Source organism: Sarcophilus harrisii, chromosome 4 (genome assembly GCF_902635505.1).
Source record: "Sarcophilus harrisii chromosome 4, mSarHar1.11, whole genome shotgun sequence".
Taxonomy (NCBI): Eukaryota; Metazoa; Chordata; class Mammalia; order Dasyuromorphia; family Dasyuridae; genus Sarcophilus; species Sarcophilus harrisii.
In genome coordinates, this window is record NC_045429.1 from 299,548,005 (window position 1) to 299,568,620 (window position 20,616).

The window sequence follows — 20,616 nt, forward strand, 5'->3', positions numbered from 1 at the left end:
GATGATTTACTACATAGCGCTTGTTGGTGGATGAGGCAGTGTATGGCTATTGGATGAGAATGGTTATGTTTGTCCATCTCTTGGTTAATGCAAGCAATTCCTCCTTTCTTAGACCCCACCATGCTAGGAGCGCCATCAGTTATCACTCTGGCTAGTTTAGCCCAGTCCAGCTCCAAACCATTCATAGTTTGGCAAATCTTTTCATAGCTATCCTCTCCTGTAGTTGTTCCTTTGATGCTTTGCAGTGCAGGAAGCTCTTCTATGACTTTAAAATATTCATTCGTCCCACAAATAAAAATTAGAAGTTGTGCAGAATCACAAACATCATTGCTTTCATCGAGTGCCAAGGAAAAATATGAAATTTTTTTAATGGAGTTTTGCAAATTCTGTTGCAGATTGTCTCCCATTTCTTCAATCCTCCATGTAATTGGTCCCGAAAGACTCACTGTACTAAATAAATCGGCCTTCTCTGGACACATCTCTTTGGCAACAGAAAGAAGGCATTCTTTAACAAATTCTCCCTCCACGAATGGTCTGCCAGTGTGTGCTATTAGCTTGGCAACTTGAAAACTTGTTCACAGTGATGAAATATTTAGCTGCTTCTGCTTCACAAAAGTATTTTGCTGAGTTGTCAATGTATTTTTTCAGTTTTAATATTTTATCTTTTCTCACTTCTCCAACCAAACACTCATATTTATCTTTATGTTGTTTCATAGTGACCATGCAAATTATATTCTTTGAACACAGACACTATATTCTGGCATATCAGACATACAGCTCTTTCCTTGTACTGCATTGTTGGAATCTTTACAAAGTGTTAAGCCATTGGAGTTGATTTAATCTTAGAAAGAGTTATTTTGGGCCAGAACTTGAACTAGGTACTAAGTAACTGATGGAAACAATGCTTGTGTTCACACCTTTAGAGAGCTCATAAGTATCTAAGAACTCAATGGAGTTCACATGTTTGGGAGATTTCAGAGAGCATGCTGGGAGATATCCCACAATCCCACTCTCAGAGAAGTAGCATAAATACAGTTCCAGTGAGCGACTCAAAAGAATTTCTCCGGAACATCAACAGGGCTCTGAGACAGAACACTCTGGGAGAAAAGCCTACAAGCCCTATCTTAGAGGCAAGAGAGATCCATTGCATCTTCCAACTTGGTGCTGGCTGGAGGCTGAAGAAAGCAGAGGCAGAAGCCAAGGACAAAGCTGCAAGATCTCTTGGAGCCAGGCAGAGATAGGCCTCAACTAACCGGGCTAATTTGGAAGGAGAAACAAAAGTTTGCATTTTTACCAGCTGGCTGCGATATTGGAGTAATTATTTATTTCAACTGAGACTAAGGCTGCTTCCAGGAAAACCTTCACACTGCATGAAAAAGTAATCATAAGTCCACTGTTCCTTGAATATCCTACACTCCCAAGTCAATTTTTCTTTTTCTTGACATCATTATTTCCTAGGGATTCCAAATTGCTATTAGTAAAATAGCAATATATATATATATGCAGCGCTGCAAAAACAATATACCAGCAATAACTTTGCTCACATAGAGACATACAGACTGCAATGCTCAACTTCCTCCAAGCTGCCTCTGCACTGTGATGCCTCCGTTTCCCTCACTCTCTCTCCCATTCTTCACGCTCCCACTTCCGACCTTCACTGCTACAGTGAATTCCCCCTGCAGAGGCTGTGACATGCACAGCATGCACTGTACATCCCCCGTGCCTGTCTGTTGTGGTGGCTGCCGTTACTGTACAAGGCCGCAGGTCATCAGTTCTCTGTCTTCTGCATCTCTCTTCCCAACACACCACACACTCCGGACTGGGAACTCACTTCACCTCAGTATCACCTTACACTCTGTCTCTGCTGCCTCAGCCCAGTGCCAGAAGTGTGCTTTGCTAACACAAGTTTAGATTGAATGTCATGTCCCATCTGATTTTGCCATAACCCAGCTGGCCACATAAATGTCCTCAGCAGGCTGCATCTGGCCCGCGGACCATAATTTGAGGACCCCTGTTATAGAATTATAAATTTAGGAAGTATATTAGACAATTACCATAAGTTAGGATAAAGTTTATCAGCAAACTATATAGTAGAAGAATACTTGAAAGAAGCGAGTAACCCTGAGTATTAGCTTTCTATAATGACACTGCTCCAGAAAACTTGGCCCCTACTAGATATAAGAAGCTACTGTTTGGAAGATGGAAGGCCTCAGTGACAAAATTTGGAGAAGAATTAGAGATTCTTTTGTGAGTCTCAGAATAAAAGAGTTTCAGATCTTTCTGACAGTATAGTAATATCTTCACCAAGGAATTTATTTAAGCCAGAAACTGATGGTGACAGAAACTTCTGACAAATAGCAGCCACTGAAGCATCTTTAAGATAGATGCTTTAAGACCAACGAAAACAGGAGCATTATAAAAATAACAGTGGTCTTGAAGTCAGGAAACATCAAAGAGTATAATTTTACCCTTTTAAAATATGCTTTCACTAAGTTTTCCATCCCTGCATACTTCTTCACATGTGAACTCTACATGTGTATATTATTCCCATTGATACTATGCATTTATGAGAATATATGCCCTAGATTTGTGGAGAAATAGATACATTGCTACTGGTTTTACTTTGTCATTTCAGTAAATGCCTTTGTCTTCAGCTGACTGTGTTTTCTGTCTGACTTATATAAAATAATTGCAATGATGGGAGTTCATAACTTAATAGTTGTAACATTGTAGACTTAGAGTATTTTGAACCCAAGGGTGAGTATAAGTTATGTGGACTAGGTCAGGAGTACTACATAATTAATAAAAGTTACCTGACTGCCTATCTTTAAAACTAGTGAAACTGAAATACTTGTTCTTTTTTCTATGGTTTTCTTTTTGGCAATTGCTATTTGCTGCAAACAGAGAATGAAGATTTCAGCTCATTTATAGCATAAACTGAACCAGCGAGAAGGGAAAGAAATTTTCTTTTTCTCTCTCTTTTACCCATTCTCTTCTGAGAAACTGAAACAATTTTATTTTGTTGGGTTGTCTTCCATTTCATACCTGGCACTTTTACCTTCTGAACAGTGTGGGAAATCGGGAATCTAAATCAGGGAAGATTGAGGGAACCTCTGCTGATAAGGAATGCCAGCCCCAACTATCCTTCTGAGACATGATCCTGAGAGAGAGGGAATCAACAAACACTCAGTGAATGCAGGAATTGGTCAAGAACCTATTGGTTGTGGGTATTTACAGGAAGGTGGAGTTTTGGGTTCTGGGTTCCAAGTCACAGGAGGGAAATTGAAGTAAGACCTGAAGCCAGAGTACCCCAAAGAATAATGTTAAATGATTACCTGCCCAAAAAGAATTCATAGAAGAACTATAAAAAGACTTTAAAAAACAAATGAAAGTTCTTGAGGAAAAAACTTTTTGAAAAAGAAGAATCCAAGAAAAACAAGAAGATTATGAAAGGAAAGTCACCCAACTAGAAAAGCAGATCTAGAGTCTTTTTTTTTTTTTTTTTTTAAATTTAATAGCCTTTTATTTACAGGATATATGCATGGGTAACTTTACAGCATTAACAATTGCCAAACCTCTTGTTCCAATTTTTCACCTCTTACCCCCCCACCCCCTCCCCCAGATGGCAGGATGACCAGTAGATGTTAAGTACATTAAAATATAAATTAGATATACAATAAGTATACATGACCAAAACGTTATTTTGCTGTACAAAAAGAATCAGACTCTGAAATATTGTACAATTAGCTTGTGAAGTAAATCAAAAATGCAGGTGGGCATAAATATAAGGATTGGGAATTCAATATAATGGTTTTTAGATCTAGAGTCTTAAGGAGGAAAATGACTCTTTGAAAATTAGAACTGGGCAAGGGGAAGCCAGCAAAGTTACATGAGACCAAGAAGTAATAAAACAAAATATAAAGAATTTTTTTTTTTAAAAAAGAAGAGAATAGAAGATATCTCACAAGAAAAACAACAGATGTGGAAAAAAGATCAAGAAGAAAAAGCATAAGATTAATTGTACTACCTGAAAGGTATGACCAAAAAAAGAACCTTAATACAACAATACAAGAACAACAAGAGGGAAAATAGAAAAAAAAATCACTGATTATCATCTGGAAAAGATCCTAAAAGGAAAACATAGGAACATCATTGCTAAATTTTGAAATCCCTAAATTAAAGAGGAAAATTTACAAGCAACAACAAAACAATTCAAATATATTGGAGTTACAATTAGGATTAACAACTATGATAAAAGACTGAAGATCTTACAATATTACATAATGACAGTCAAAAGAAGAAGGGTTGCAGCTGAAAATACAGTATTCAGTAAAATTAAATATTACACTGAAGGAAAAAAATGGATATTCAATGGCTTGTCAGATTTTCATGATTTTATCTCAAATTTGAACTCAATAGAAAGTTGATATATAAAAGTCAGCATCAAAGTCCAATTTCAAGGAACTCAATAAGAAAAAAATTGTTTAAATTTTTTATGTAGAAATGTAAACCATATGTCTAAGACTGCAATAAGGTAGCCAAAAGAAAGATTGGGGTAGACCTAAGTATGATGTATTTCTGAAAAGCAAAGCTATGTAGGAAAATATAAAAACATTAATTATGGCATATGAATGAAGTATGACAGGAATTAGTTGAAGGATGAGACTAGGAATTCTGAAATCCTACTCATATCAGAAACATACACACACAAAAACAGTATAATACCCTCCAAAATGGGGGAGGGGTGAGGAAGAAGATAGAGTGGGACATGGAAGGATGTGTAGATTAACAGGAGTGGAATAAAATAGGTAGATTAAGGGAAAGGGTTAGCAGGAATAGGAAATAAGACATAATGTGTGTATGTATATATATATATATATATATATATATATATATATATATATATGTATGTATATGTAGACATAAATATATACATGCTTAACTGTAGTCTGCTTGGGTGAGGTAGGGGGAGGTGGAAAAGGGAAGAACAATAAGTTAAAAAGTACACAGCAGAAAATCTACAAAGAAATAAGGAAAAAATGGACAGTTCTGAATACAATATGTTCTATTATTATATGTGCTTTCTTGAAAGGGAAATTTGTTATATATTTTGAAGTCTCCTTTTATATTCTTCTGTGCACATGACAATGTTTCTTTTTCTGTTTTGTTTTTTCTTAAGTTTTAAGTAATTTTATTAAGTGATAAAATGATATCTGTTTGAATTTAAGGCAAACTGTTCAATATCATAGTATCACAAGTTTTTGCTCTAACTACTGATATTAAGGAGGCCAAAGTTTGCTTGATTCTATAAAGATCAACTACATTTTCTAGAAATAACACACACATACACACACATACACACACAAGATGTCCCATTGGTCATAGGAGATTGAAATGCAAAAGTAGGAAACTAAAAGGTAAGTGGAACATAAGATAGGTTTGGTTTTGAAGAATAGAATAAAGCAGGGCAGAAACTAATAGAGTTTGATCAAGATAACTTGCTGGTCATAGCAACCATTATTTTTCAATAACCCAAAAGGTGACTCTACTTGACATCACTTCATGATCAATATCAAAATCAGATTGATTATATACAGTGAAAGCAAAGATGGAAAAGTTAAAATGAGACATGGAACTGACAGTTCTAAGATCATGAGTTTCTTATTGCAAAATTTAGACAACTTGAAAGAGGGAAAAACCATTGGACCATGTAGATATGACCTAAAAAACATTCCTTTGATATGAAGTTGATATAAATAGAATTAAAGGATTAGATCTGGTAGATAGCATGCCTGAAGAACTACAGACAGAAGCACACAATATTTTACAGGAAGCAGCAACAAAAAATATTCTCAAGAAAAAGAAGAGCAAGAAAGTAAAATGGCAATTTGATGAGGCTTTACAAACATATAGGGAAAGAAGGAAAGTGAAAGGTAAAGGAGAAAGGGAAGGACCAAATGCCAAACTCCAGAAAATAGCAAGGAGAGATAAGAAGGTTTTCTTAAATGAGCAATGCAAAGAAATAGAAGAAAACAACAGAGTGGGAAAGATTTTAGGATTGGAATGTAAATTGATATTTTCACTATCCTGGTGCCACTTTTGAAAAGTTAGTGAACACTATATATAGCTAATGAGGATCCAAATTATCTGAAAATGTTTCTGGAGTGGATAATATGGCCACTAAGGGCTCTTCCAGTTTGAACATTCTATGATTATATGAATACCATCCTTACACATTACCCAAGCAGGCTAAGGCATCAAGGAAATCTAAATTGGCTCCTCAACAGAAAAGGATAAGTCACTTTTGCAGTAGGAAATAAAAATTTAGATTGAAAATTGGACATTGAAACAGTGATGTATTTAATGTTTTCCCAATTGGGAAGAAAAACTAGGCACAGTCTAGATTTGTGAGAAAGAATTTCAGTGAGTTCAATAATAGGAGAATTTCACAGTTTATGGTATCTTAGGGGAAAAGAAGAAATGGGACACTCTCAAGAATAAAACTCTGACAACATCAAAGATTTTGATGAGAAAGAAAAAGGATAGTGTTATAAAAGCAAGGGGAATACAAAGGGAATTTATCAACTGACCTAGGTTTAATAAAAGGCAAGTACAGGCAACAGAAACAAGAGCATATAATCTGAGAATGAGTATAGAGAAAAGTGCCATCCATAGTCTATAAGTAGTTAGAAGTGCTAAACTTGAAAAAGAGGAAGTGTTCAGTGATTTATAGGGAACAGGAGAAAGATCAAAAGAAATATTGAACAACTAAGGGTTTAATGGTTAATGGGGAGATTGAAATAAATTGCAAGATCAATATAATGAAAGTCACACACTGCTTGAAAAATCTGACATGAGTTAGGCTCAGAATTTGTTCAGAATTAAGGAACTAATAGTACTCTGATTAAAATGCAACTGGAATAATTGAGTTCAGTTCTGCACATCAAACTTTTAAGATGAATATAACAATTGAAATAAACCCAGAGGACAATTAGGATGATAAGAAGACTGGAGGTCATGACAGATAAGGGTTGCTGAAAGATTTTAAAGATTTTTTTGGTTTAGATAAAGGAGAGATAAAATTTCTTTAATTATTTGATAAACTATCATACAAAAAAGGATTTTGACTTGTTCAGCTTGGTATCAAGGAGCAATGGGCAGAAACTGCAGAGACATACTGAGACTTGGAATAAAGAAAAATTGCCTCACAATGAGAGCTATGCAAAAGTAAAAGGTGTTATTTTAGGAGACAGTGAATGCCCCATCACTGAGAGGTTGTAAAACTGAAAAGCTGAAAGGAGATTCATATTTGAAGGATTCTTTCTCTCACCCACTCCAGATCCCTCCCTGTCCTAACTTTTCTGTCATGTCCTTCTCCTTTTCCCCCTCCCAGGGGAACAGATTAATCCTGATGCTTCTAAGAACTATGAACTTTAGGTCCAGTCAGCCTTGCCAGCTGTAGGATGGACATGGCCTTTCAAGTGATTTGGGTGAAAAGGGAATCACTCACTATAATCTTTCCAGTAAAACAAAAGGACCACAAAGACTGACAGGATACAGGGCTCTCCAACCACTTGGACTTTGCTATTTGCCTGCCCTTTTAAGGGCCTACATTTTTAAGGACCTGTCTTACCCTTTTCCCTGCTCCTACCCTATGTGTGGAGAATGTGAAAATGTGATTAATTAATAATTGGATTAAATCTAAATTTTTCCATTTTACTTTTTTAAATCCTTCATGAATGACAACAATGTTGCTTTTCTTTATTATATTTGACTCATATTTCTGCACTCTCTGGTACAGTCAAACTAGACATGCTATTCCTCACATGCAATATTCCAACTGCCAACTCCAAGCCTTGGCTTGTACTGTTTTATATGCTTGAAATGCACTCTTTTACTTCTTAAAACTTTTGTTCCTTTTAACACTCTATGTAAACATTGCCTACTACAATGAAGTCTATTAATGTTCTCTACCCCCATTTATTAACATATCTATATGCACTTTAAGATATTTTTTATGAACTTTATAGTAATCAACAAACACAAAAATTTCCATATTTTATGTACTTTGCATACATTTGTGTATATGCTATCTTCCTAGATGAATACAAACTCTTGGAAAGCAATATTGTTCTAATTTTATCTTTTTTTCCCCTTTTCATTCTAGCAGAGTCCCTGACACATAGTAAGTATGTAATAAATGTTGCTAAATGATCTTTTTTTATAAAACAAATTTTCTTAGTTTCTTTTATTTTTTACACCACCAGAATTTCTCCCAGTATCTGTCCCCTCCCTCCCTCCCAGGAAGCCATCACATATAATTTTAAAAAATTATTTAAAAAGAGAAAAAGAGATTACATGAAGTAAAGTGGATAATTTTGATCACATGAAATTAAAAAGGTTTTCTCACAAACAAAACTAAAGCAGGCAGAATTAGAAGGAAAACAGGAAACTGGGGGGGAATTTTTGTGGCAAGTTTCTCTGATAAAGATTTCTTTTGTTTTTCTCTTTTTTTATTTTTAATATTAATATTTAAATTTTTTTCAAAATCTCTTTCTCCTTCTAGCTCCTTCCCTATTCATTAGGAAGGAAGCTGTTATAGACCAGAACTCTGAACTTGAAACAAGAATGCTTACAAAGCACTAAGTGGAATTGAGGAAACAATGGTTATATAGTTAACACGGTTCAGTATGATTTACTTAATCCTACAACAAATATTGTTTTTCCTAGTGATAAAATGATTGGTTTATACTCAGTGTAGAGCATATAAGCTAGGCACCTCAGCCAGGATTCATTTGGAGAGATTCAGAGGGCAGAGAAGACAAGTGGGAGCTCAAGCTCTTGGAACCAAAGAGAGAGATAGGCCTTTAAGAAAGCTAACCAGGCCCCAGGAAAGGAGACAAGACTTTGAAAGAGATAATAAAGGATTTGGACTTTAACCCCTGGCTACTCTTCTGGTAATTACTGAACTGAAACTAAGGCTGCCTCAAAGACCCCCAAGAAACCAAACCAGAGAACATTACAGGAAGCAGAGAGGAATTGTAGGAATATGGTGAAATAAGGCAGGAAACAGCCTGTCTCTCCCAATTTTTTCTACAAATAACTTAAAATGATGGCTCTGCTACTAATGTAGCAGAAATAATAACAAAATTGGAGTAAAGTAAATCTCTTAACCCTGTTTGCCTCGATGTTCTCATCTGTAAAAAATGAGCTGGGGAAGGAAATGATAAGCCACTGTGGCATCTTTATCAAGAAACCCCAAATGGAGCCACAAAGAGTCAGACATAACTAAAAATTAATGAACAATTACTCTTTCCAGAACACCAAATTGCCTTTGGTATCCAAGAGATAATAATTAAAATATCATCATTGTTACATTTGGAGCTTTAAAGTAACTTTTCTGTCACTAGAGGTCTTCAATACAAGCCTACTCCTTGGGGAGTTTTTTAAATGAAGGAAATAAATTCTGAGAACTTATCCAACTCCTTACTATCTTAGTGTGAATGAATCTACTTTATACTAAAGACATCTGCCATCTTTTTATGTATGTGTTTTTTTGTTTGTTTTGTTTTGAGAACTTCTCCTATTACACTGTGAGTAGCCTCAATAAGCAAGGGAAAGGACAATAGATGTGATCGTTGTTCTGACAGGCTAATTTGAAGAATGGCCTTCTGGAATAAAACTTCAGACACTGCTTTTCCATCAAGGGGATTGTCTTAAATATTTCATAACAGAAAGCATGAAACATGCAGTAGAGAAACAATATTTTCCCATTCCAAGTCTTCCCATTTAGTTTGCACTAGTTGAATGCTTGTGCAAATCTGGGTATTTTCTGTCTATTATTATTTTTTATGATTTTCAAATAGTGTCTGTAAGTGCTGTTAAGACATTACTAATGCTCCAGTGCTCTTGCATAGGATAATGGATTGTTGTAGCCTGATAATATGCAGCCTGATAATTTTAGTAAAAGTATATTAAATGTGATTTCAAACACAGTAAATAGTTCTTTTCTCCCTTTTTTTCCTTACTCCTTCCCTTCCTTCTTCTCTCCTCCATTTCTCCTTTATTTCTCTTTTCTCTCTCCCTCCTTTTCTTCCTTCTTTTCCCCTGTTCTTTTCCCCTTACTTCTTAACCCTCTCCTTCCTTCTTTCTTTCCTTTATTCCTTCCTTTCTCTGTCCTTCCCTATTTTGCCCTTCCCTCCTTGCTTACTTTTCCTTTCCATCCATTTCTTCCTCTGTCCCTCCCATCCTTTTCTTCCTCCTTCCTTTTTGCCTTCCTCCTTCCTTCCTTTCTTTCTACCTCACATTCTTCTTCTCTCCCTTCTTCCCTCCTTTCCTTTCTCATCCCTTTCTTCTTTCTTCCCTCATTTCTTTCATTCTTTTATGCCTTTCTTCCCTCCCTTCTTTTTGGGAAGTCACTGAGAAAAATTTCCCAGTCAAGTATATATGGGAGAAAGGAAGAAGAGAAGGAAATAATAGAAGTTTTAGGACCAATTATTTCTGTCCTCCCTTCTTCCCTTATTGCCATCGTAAAAACCCTGAGATTGCTGTGTAATCCCAAAGCACCAAGTACTTCAGCATTGAGTCAGAATGCACGTGGCCTCCTAGAAGTGGAATTGGAGATTAAATGTGAGAATTATTCCCTCCTTCACTCTCTAGGCTTTGAATCTTGCCTCATATTTTACGGAAAAAGTTGACGCCATCTAACATAAGTTCCTTCTTCTCCCTTTGTCCTTTCTCTAAAATATAATGTTCTCTGAGAGCAGATGTCTTGGGGGGCTTCTGGGAGAAGCCTTCCTTTCTGTTCAGTGTAATAATCACCTCAAATGCAGCCAGGAGTTAAAAGTCCAAATCCTTTATTGTTCTGTCCAAGCCTTGTCCTTCCTTGTGTGCCCAGTTAATTTTCTTAGAGGCCTATCTCTCCTTGGTTCCTGCTGCTAGTCCTTTATCTCTGCCAGCTTCAGCCTCTCTTCTTCCTAATCTCCAGCCAGCACAAAGGTGGAAGTTGGAATGAATCTGACTCCTCCTCTGAGAGTGAACCGTGGGCCCTGAGAGCTTCTTGCTTATATGCTGTGCACTGACTTCACACTAATCATTACATCACTAGGAAATTATTATTTGTTGTAGGATTGAATCAATGCTAAACTAGATTTAACCACTGTCTCCTCAATTCCACTTACTTAGCACCTTGTAAGAATTCTAACATTCCTTCATCCTCATCTCATATTATTCTGATGCTTTTTGCCACTAATTTTTATCCATGTCTTACACATGAAGAAGTAGTCTTATTCTTTTCCAAAGTCAACCCCTGTATCTGCAAAACAACCTCATTCCATCATGTTTCTTCAAAAAGATTGCCTTGTCTTCCCCACTTTATCACTTATCTTGAATCTTTCCCTGTCTACTGGCTCCTTATTTATTGCTAAAACCATTCTCATATTCTCCCCATTCTGAAAAAAAACTCACTTGACCTTTCCATCCCTTCCAATTATCATCTTTAAAAAAAGATCTTCTTTCCTTTGTGGCTAAACTCCTTGAAAAGGCCTGCAACTGGTGCCTTCATTTTCTCTTCTTTTGCTCACTTTTTAATCTCTTACAATCCATCTTCTGAACTCATCATTCCATTGAAATTCACATCTCCAAAGTTATCATTTATCCCTTACTTGCTAAATTCAATGGCCTTTTCTCAAAATTCCCCCACCTCCCTGCAGCCTAGGACATGTTGATCATCCTCTCCTTTTTTGTTATTCTTCTCTCTAGGTTTCCAGAACATTCTCTCCTGGTTCTCTTCCTACATATCAATTATCTCCTCAGTATTTTCTGTTGGATCCCCATTTAGATCACAACTTTTAAATGGAGGTGTTCATCAGGATCCTATCCTGGGGTTTTTTTCTCTTCTCTCTCTATTACTTCACTTCTATTACTTCAGTTTCCATGGATTTAATTGCCAACTCTATGCTGATGCAGACAGCAACTGAAGCCATGAAATTAAAGACACTTGCTCCTTGGAAAGAAAACTATGGCTAATCTGAATAGCACAGTAAAAAGCATAGATATCAACTATTGAAGGTTTGTACAGTCAAAGTTATGGTTTTTTCAGTAGCAATGTATGGCTGTGAGCACCACAGAATCAATGCTTTCAAATTGTGGTGCTGGAGAAGACTTTTAAGAGTCCCTTCAGTAGCAGGTCAATCAAATCAGTCAATATTTGAAGAAATTAATTCTGGCTATTCACTGAAAGTCAAATACCAAGCTGAATTTAAATATTTTGACCACGTAAGGAGAAGACAAAATTCAATGGAAAAGAGTCTGATATTGGGAAAGATTTAAGGCAAAAGAGAAGGGGAAAGCTGAGAATGAGAGAGTGTCATGGAAGTAACAAACATGAGTTTGGATAGACTTTAAGAAATAGTGGAGAATAGAAGGATCTGGTGTGCTATGGTCCATGGGATCATAATGAGTTGGAATGAACAACTACATTTAACCTCTGTTTACCTCCAAGCTTGCATTTCTACTTTCTTTTCAGATATTGCATACTGGATATAGAGCAAGTGTCTTAAACTCTGCATGTTCAAAATGGAACTGATAATCTTTCTCTCTAAGCCTTACCCAATGTCTCTAACCCTATGTCTCTGCTACTGTCAAGTACACCCATCTGACACTTTTTCACAATTTACATGTCATTATCAACTCCTTATTATATCTCAATACTCTACCACCATCCCCCATATCCAAGCTGTTACCAAGGCCCATCAATTTCTACTTTGAAACATCTCTTGAATATGCCCCCTTCTTTCTTCCAATATTTTTGCCATGATGAGGCAGGTCCTCATCACTTCACATTTGGATTATTAAAATAGCCTTATGATGCATGTACCTGCCTCAGGTTTCTCTCTACTCCAATCTATCTTCCATTTAAACATCAGAGTGATTCTCTTAAAGCCCAGGTTCAATTCTGTTGATTTCCCTGGAAGGATCAAACTAGATCCTTATATAGGATCTTATATATAGGGTCTAGAAGTTTACATACATCATCTCATTTGTTCCTCTAAAAACTACTTAGGAAGCTCAAAGAGACATAGTGATTTGTCTACGGTAAAGGATCAAGATCCAGGCTATCAGCCCAGGTCTTCCTGATTTTAGAGTATGCACCCAATACATTCCACCATACTTTCTGTCATGAGAGCTTAGATAGGATTCATCCTTCTAACATGTGCCTTCTATTGGTATAGAAAACCTTTACTAATAAATAGTCAAGCCTAAACAAACTAGAACCTTGGATAAGATCTTGAGCATTTTTATTCTTTTTTTATTCTTTTTTTTTTTTTTTTTTTTTTTTTTGCTATCTACAATTTTTTTTTTTTAAAATAGCCTTTTATTTACAGGTTATATGCATGGATAACTTTACAGCGTTAACAATTGCCAAACCTCTTGTTCCAATTGTTCACCTCTTACCCCCCCCCCCTCCCCTAGATGGCAGGATGACCAGTAGATGTTAAATACATTAAAAATAAATTAGATACACAATAAGTATACATGACCAAAACATTATTTTGCTGTACAAAAGAATCAAACTCTAAATATTGTACAATTAGCTTGTGAAGGAAATAAAAATGCAGGTGGGCATAAATATAGGAGTTAGAATTCAATGTAATGGTTTTAGTCATCTCCCAAGTTCTTTCTCTGGGCGTAGCTGGTTCAGTTCATTACTGCTCCATTGGAAATGATTTGGTTGATCTCCTTGCTGAGGATGGCCAGGTCCATCAGAACTGGTCATCATATAGTATTGTTGTTGAAGTATATAATGATCTCCTGGTCCTACTCATTTCACTCAGCATCAGTTCGTGTAAGTCTCTCCAGGCCTTTCTGAAATCATCCTGTTGGTCATTTCTTACAGAACAGTAATATTCCATAATATTCATATACCACAATTTATTCAGCCATTCTCTAACTGATGGATATCCTTTCAGTTTCCAGTTTCTAGCCACTACAAAAAGGGCTGCCACAAACATTCGTGCACATACAGGTCCCTTTCCCTTCTTTATAATCTCTTTGGGATATAAGCCCAGTAGTAACACTGCTGGATCAAAGGGTATGCACAGTTTGATAACTTTTTGAGCATAATTCCAAACTACTCTCCAGAATGGTTGGATTCATTCACAACTCCACCAACAAGAGCATTTTTATTCTGGGAAAGAGAATACAAATGAGAATTAAGAAGCTCAGCTAAGAAATTTGATCCACTGGGTATATAGCTGGTGCCCATTTTACCTCATTGACAGGAGCTTTCAAACTTCTCTGAGTGATATGATTGAACTATATCCTCAGAAAAGTTTAGAGGCAATTGAGGGATCATTCTCAACATAAGTTACCTATTTGGGATTTGTAAACTTAAAAAAAATTGATAAGTAGATTTCTATATAATTTGTTTTCTTTGTAATCTTATGTATTTTGTTTTATGCATTTTGAAACTTTATTTTGAGCAAATGTTCATATGCTTTGCCAAACTGGCAGAGATCCATGACACAAAAAAGAATCCCTGCTCTAGAAGAGCCTTTATTCTGCAGAAAATTCTTGAACATTGTCTTCAGGATAACTTCCCTCAATTCTTTTTTTAAAAAATTTTTTTCTGAGGCAATTGGGGTTAAGTGACTTGCCCTTCTTCTACATCCTGGATCAGAACCTGGGACAGGATCCCCACTCCCCTTGTGTGAGTGTCTCTTTCTGGCTCTTTTTGGAAGCAAGTTCGAACAATGATCATAGCTAGGTCACATAGCTAGGGAGTGTCTGAGGCCAGATTTGAACTCAGGTCCTCCTGACTTGAGGGCTGGTGCTCTACCCACTACACCACCTAGCTACCCACTTCCCTCAATTTTTACTCAAATTGGAAGTAAGAAGTCAAAAAAAAAAAAAAAAAAAACATTTATTAAGGGACCATTATGATGTGTCAGGTAATCTACAAATGCTATCTCTTTAATTCTCATAAGAACTCTCAGAGATAGGTGCTATAATTATCTCCATTTTAAACAAACAGGAGTTTAAATGACTTGCACAGGATCACACAGTAAGAATCTGAGGCTGGATTTGAACTCAGCATTCTATTTACTCTACTATCTAATTACTTCCCGGGTCCCGATAGGTAAACCTGAAGGTTTAGGTTTGTTTTGTTTTTATCATTGTTTCTTCTTCTTCATTTATTATCATCCGATAACTTCAATTACTTTTAGGAAAAGAGTTTTTTGGAGAGGTAAGGAGGGTATTTATTTGTGGGGTTTTGGGATTTTTTTGTTTATTTTTTTTACTAATGTGATATAGGAAACAGTTATTTACAAAATAGTTGATATAAAAATGTATCCCCAAAATGTCCAAACGGTACATTTTCATACAAGTTCAAGGAAAAGTTAGCTCAAATAGATACTTAAATGACAATGATGGTGAGACACATGTGTCAGAAGCCTGTGGTATGTGGCACTTCACATCTTGTTTAACTTTTGATTTGATCCAGAAGCATATCTAGACCTTCTGCAATTACATTAATTGGGTTAGGGGTACTAAACAAACCTCCATACATAATTAATATATTACCAAACCAATGTTCTACACCAGAAATAAAGTAGGTGCCTTGCAAAGCAAAGGATCATATATAATCAGAGAAGAGCAGTCTCAATTTGGGAGTCTGTTTTTCCCCACTTACCCATGTTTTTGATACTGGTTGTTACTAAATGTACACTTTGTGCAGGAAACTAGGGAAACAAGACAATGGCCTGGATCGGGAAAATGAACTCCAGCAAGGCCACAAGCACTTGATTTTGGGAGGGAGTTTACCTTACTAGCTGCGTCCCTAATCCAGAACCAAGTGGGTGGGGGGAAGAAACACCTATTAATTTTCACCACTAGGTGGGGATAGCGCCCCGAGATAACGCCGTGAATGCTGGGCTTGGGGAGGGGGTAAGGAGGTGGGGGCAGCAGAGGCTTCGCAACCTCCCCAGGAGGACACAATGCAGGCTAGGCTTAGCGCAGCGCCTGGGCCAGATACCTAGGCGTGAGCGGAGCGGTAGCATCAAGGGTACCCGGGACCAGACGAGCAACTGGAGCGATGGGAGCATCCAGACAGGCCCCAGAGATGCGAGGAAGGAGCGCGCATCGGGACACAAGGGGAGCCAGCCTCTAGCACGGGGGCAGAGCGGGGAAGGAGCCAAAGGTGGGCTGCCGTAGCTCCCGGGGACTGGCACCGAGGACCTGGTGCGGCTTCTGAAATGCGGGAGCCCGGAGCGGGGAGACCGACAGCACTTTAGCACGGCCTCGGGGTCCTGTGTTGGAGTCCTTGAAGGGAGAAGCGTGGTCCTTAGGGACCCTGGGTGTGCCCAGCGCTTGTTAGCAATACCCAGCTCCGCTCCATCCCCCGCCAGGTCTCACCGCACCCCCATCCTCGATCCCCTTGCTCGGATTTGCGTCTTCCCGAGTTGAGGCCGGCTCCCCACTCTGGGAGTCTAGGGAAGAGCGGGGCCTGCAGAGCCTGGTCCCCCACAGTGACCACGTGATCCTTAGAACTTGAACTTGGGGGCGGCAGGTGGGAGCCGGGCTCGTTTCCTCTCGCTCTTCCACATCCTGGATCAGAACCTGGGACAGGATCCCCACTCCCCTTGTGTGTGTGTGTCTCTCTGGCTCTTTTTGGAAGCAAGTTCGAACAATGATCACAATCAATTCCGATGGGAAAATAATGGTCAGAAGATGTCTGGTCACATTGAGACCCTTTAGGTAAAGTTCTTTAATAACCATCTCTTTGAGGGTTTTTTTTTTTTTTTTTAAGGGAGATGGTTTGGATGGGGGAGGGGTGATTTCTGTCCTCTTGACTGTGGGACGGAGTGTGTGATCCAATTAATCAAACTTCAGAGTGATCAATGGGAACAGACTCGGATAACTAGGCAGGTTTTAGGGTCCTGTGGAGGTAGAGTGGAAGTGGGGAGGTGGAAGGCAAAAGATAACAGTGGAGTTCTGTCCGAGTATGTAGACAATATCGGAGGCTGTAAGAGAGTGTGTGTGTGTGTGTTTGTTCTCTTGGAGGCTTTGGTTCAGAAGGAAGAGTCCGAAAGCTCCACTGAGGGTAGCAGCTCGCTATCTTTGAGCAAGAATAGTGAAAGTCAGCCTACATCCGTTTAAATCCTTTCCTCTCCACAAATTATGCAATCTGTCCACTGCCAGTGTCCTTGCTTTCAGTGCATAAAGTTATCTCGTTTGTGTGCACACCAGAGGAGCCCGTGCTCCAGGCTGTGCCCTTCTTCTTTCTTCTAATTTCCATTCAGTTTCTTAGTCCCTCTAATTGGACTGAGGTAGGAGTGGAATGAAATTGGAATATTGAGAAGGGTATTTTTCCAATAGATTATTCTCCAGGTTTGAGTTTCAGAAATTGTGGGAGACCTACTAATCACTTCCCACTTGACTCTGGATTATGGAAATGGTAAGGTGGACTGAGGACGCACAAGGCTAGTAGACTAAGGTCCAGGAGATCGCTGAATACTGGGTTGGGAGGCAGAATCCTGGGGGTCAAAAAGGCCTTGGCCCAAAAGAGGAGAATAGGAAAATGCAGACAGCATCTCCCTTCCTCCTTCCCTCTGTTTTGCTCTGGGGCTAGGGGATTAGGGCCTGTCACTCTTGGGTTGTCCACCTCTGCCCTAGTTATTTTCTAATTCCAAATTGCATAAATAGATTTGTTCCTTTAGGGTAGGCCAGTGTTATTCCTGAGCAGGAAGGTTACAAGCTGTGCTGGGACCTCCTGGGAGTTCACAGAGTCAAATTTGGATTGGATTGGATTGGAATTGAATCTTTATCTAAGAGCACAGAATTCAAGGGGCAGTGTGGGATAGAGGGAAAAAGAAGGAAGACTAGTATGGAGAGTGGAGGGAAAAAGAAGGAAGACTAGTATGGAGAGTGGACTGGGATAGCATGAAGGGTTTTTAGGACACATGTTAGTTGCAGCAACAGGTTAGGGAACCCCAACCAATAGGTTAGGGAGTGTGGGAAGCCAGAGTGGGCAAAAAGCCTGTGCAGAGAAGTTATTACCGAACCCAGTATGAGGATTATGTATGGAATTGGCTGCAAGCCGAGTCCTTTCATGTTCATTCCACTTTATACCCAATAGACTAAGGAGACCCTTTATGGAGCTATATTTGGAGAATATTGCCCTGTGTCCTCCTTTCTCTTTACTTAGCTGGATCTCCCCTCCATCTTGGCAAGGCAGAAATCCAGACAGCTAAATTAAATGGCCTCATACCAACCATTTATGAACTTCACAGATAGTCTGGGACAAGAAAGCAGGTTCCTGAAAGGGGGTCTCCTCAGAAAAAGAATAGAAGAAAGTTTGAGAGGTTGTTACTCCAGAGAGATGCTGAGATAAAAGGGAATGAGTCAGAAGTGGGGGAGAGGGGATTTCTCTTAGACTAGATTCAAAGAATCTTAGAATATTAAAACTGGAGGAACAAGTGTAAACTTAAGGCTCACTCTGTTCAATTCTTTAGCTTTATAGAGAGGAAACTGAGGCTCAAAGAGAGGAAGTGACAACCAATTAACATTATGCCACAAATTAGTAGGACTTGAAACAGTCCTGAGCTTTCTGACTTTGGTAGAAAATCTTTCAGTTTCCTACCTTCCAGGAACCTTGAGAAGTCATTAAGTCTCTCATCTCTTTTCCATAGTCCTAAAAAATGGAGATCTTTGTCTGCTATAAATTATACATATGAGGCCAACATCTTAGACTAACAAAAAAGGAAGCATTGGATGAAGTTAAAAGCTACAGATGTTTCAGGACCACGGAGAGCTTCCAGGTTCTTTCCATCCAAAAGCTGCTGAACACTTAGCTTCATACTTAATTAACAAATGAATAGATATATTAAAGGAAAGAATGGAGAGAGAGACAGACAGACAGAGAGACAGAAAGACAGAGAGACAGAAAGACAGAGAGACAGAGACAGAAAGACAGAGAGATAGAGACTAGCCCTTTAGAGCTCCCTCTCCTTTTTTTCCTTCCTCTTATTCCTCTCACATCTTTGTAAAATCATATCCTCCTCCTTCACTCCATGAAAGCAACATGGCCTTTATCCTTGTTGAGGCAACTCCTACTACATATACTCAATCCTATCTCCTACCATCTCCCGCAGATTTTCTCCACTAATGTTTCCACTTATTCTTTAATGTTAAATCTGTCCTTATCTATTGATTCCTTCTCTGTTCTTTATTACTGTTGTTTACAAATACATGCATTTTCCTCATCTTTAAAATCCTCATTATATCCTGTTATTCCTGACAGCTATTAGGCAATATCTCTCTTACCTTTCTAGTTAAACTTCTTGAAAACTTGAACTATTACAATAATCTCCTAAATGGTTTCTTTGTCTCATGTCTCTAATCCATCCTCTTCTCAAGCTGTCAATATGATTTTCCTAAAGCATATGTCTGACCATATTACTCCACAAATGGAGTAATAAACTCCAGTGGCTACTTATTACCACTAAGGTAAATTATGAAGTATTTTATTTGGTATTCAAAGTTCTTTATAACCTGGCCTCTTCCTGTCTTTCCAATCTTTTTACATTCCACTTCTCTCCATGAACCAGATAGCCCAGCCATTCTGGCCTACTTGTTCCTTAAACATAAAACTTCACATTAAGTCACTTTTTTTTTTCCATATCTGAAATTCTCTCCCTCCCAACCTCCAACTTTTAAATCTCTGTTTTCCTTTGAGACTCAGATCAAGCATCCCCTTCTAGAGGAGGAAAGAGGTGGGGAGATAAACTCTTTTAAGCGTATGTGTTGGACTTGCAGTATGGGGATAAAGGAGATGAGAGGTGAGGAAATTATATACCCTGCTATAATCCTATAAAAGTTCTAGCTTCAAGAAATAGGTCAATATGGTAACGGCATTATTTCAGTCTTGAAAAAAATTATGATTATATAGCCAAAGACAATAAAGTCCAGCTCTAGCTAGAATTGCACCATAAATACATTCATTGCTACCCACTCTCCCATGTGCTAGTTTATATAGTTCTAGATAGCTATAATTAATTGCATATTTGTTTGCACACTTCCATGAACACCTGCTTACATTTCTCCAAATATATAACTATATCTACATACCTATCATCTATATCTATATCTATATATATTGTGTTCAATCTTTTCTGAAAGTATGTTTCCCAAGGGCAAGAAGAAATTTCTTCTATTTTTCCCCAACCTCTTCCCTCTAACCCTTTTTGCCAGTTTATATATGAAGATTGCCTTAATGCAGTTCAATTAATGCCACAAATTAATTTACACAGGTGGTATTTTAGTTTTTGGAATGTACATACAAAAAGTCTGGGTTGAGGGTTGGCAATGTTCACTTGAATAAGAATCAGGTTTGGGTTTCTTCCTTCCACTGGTCATTGTTTGGGCGGGGGGGGACTATTTCAATTGATTATAATGATATCTTCTATTCCCGTGGGGTTTTACAATTTAAAAATGCTTCCTTGCAAACATTCTTTGAGGTAAGCATATAAGCACTATTGTCCCCATTTTATTGATAAGGAAACTGAGGCTCCTAGGGGATAAAGTGACTTTTTCATGGTTACATAACTATTAAGT

At 37.9% G+C, this 20,616-nt stretch overlaps 1 protein-coding gene across 4 annotated transcripts in view; it reads left to right on the top strand.

Moving 5' to 3' along the window:
• Positions 1–15,930: 15,930 nt before the first annotated feature.
• Positions 15,931–20,616, top strand: part of MGAT5B (alpha-1,6-mannosylglycoprotein 6-beta-N-acetylglucosaminyltransferase B) — a 122,586-nt gene continuing 117,900 nt past the window's right edge. For all 4 annotated transcript variants that reach the window (XM_003768680.2, XM_031965555.1, XM_003768679.2 and 1 more), the window contains exon 1: positions 15,931–16,758. In XM_003768680.2, coding sequence (XP_003768728.1) covers positions 16,691–16,758 — 68 coding nt within the window. In that variant the 5' untranslated portion in view covers positions 15,931–16,690. The remainder of the gene's footprint in view (positions 16,759–20,616) is intronic.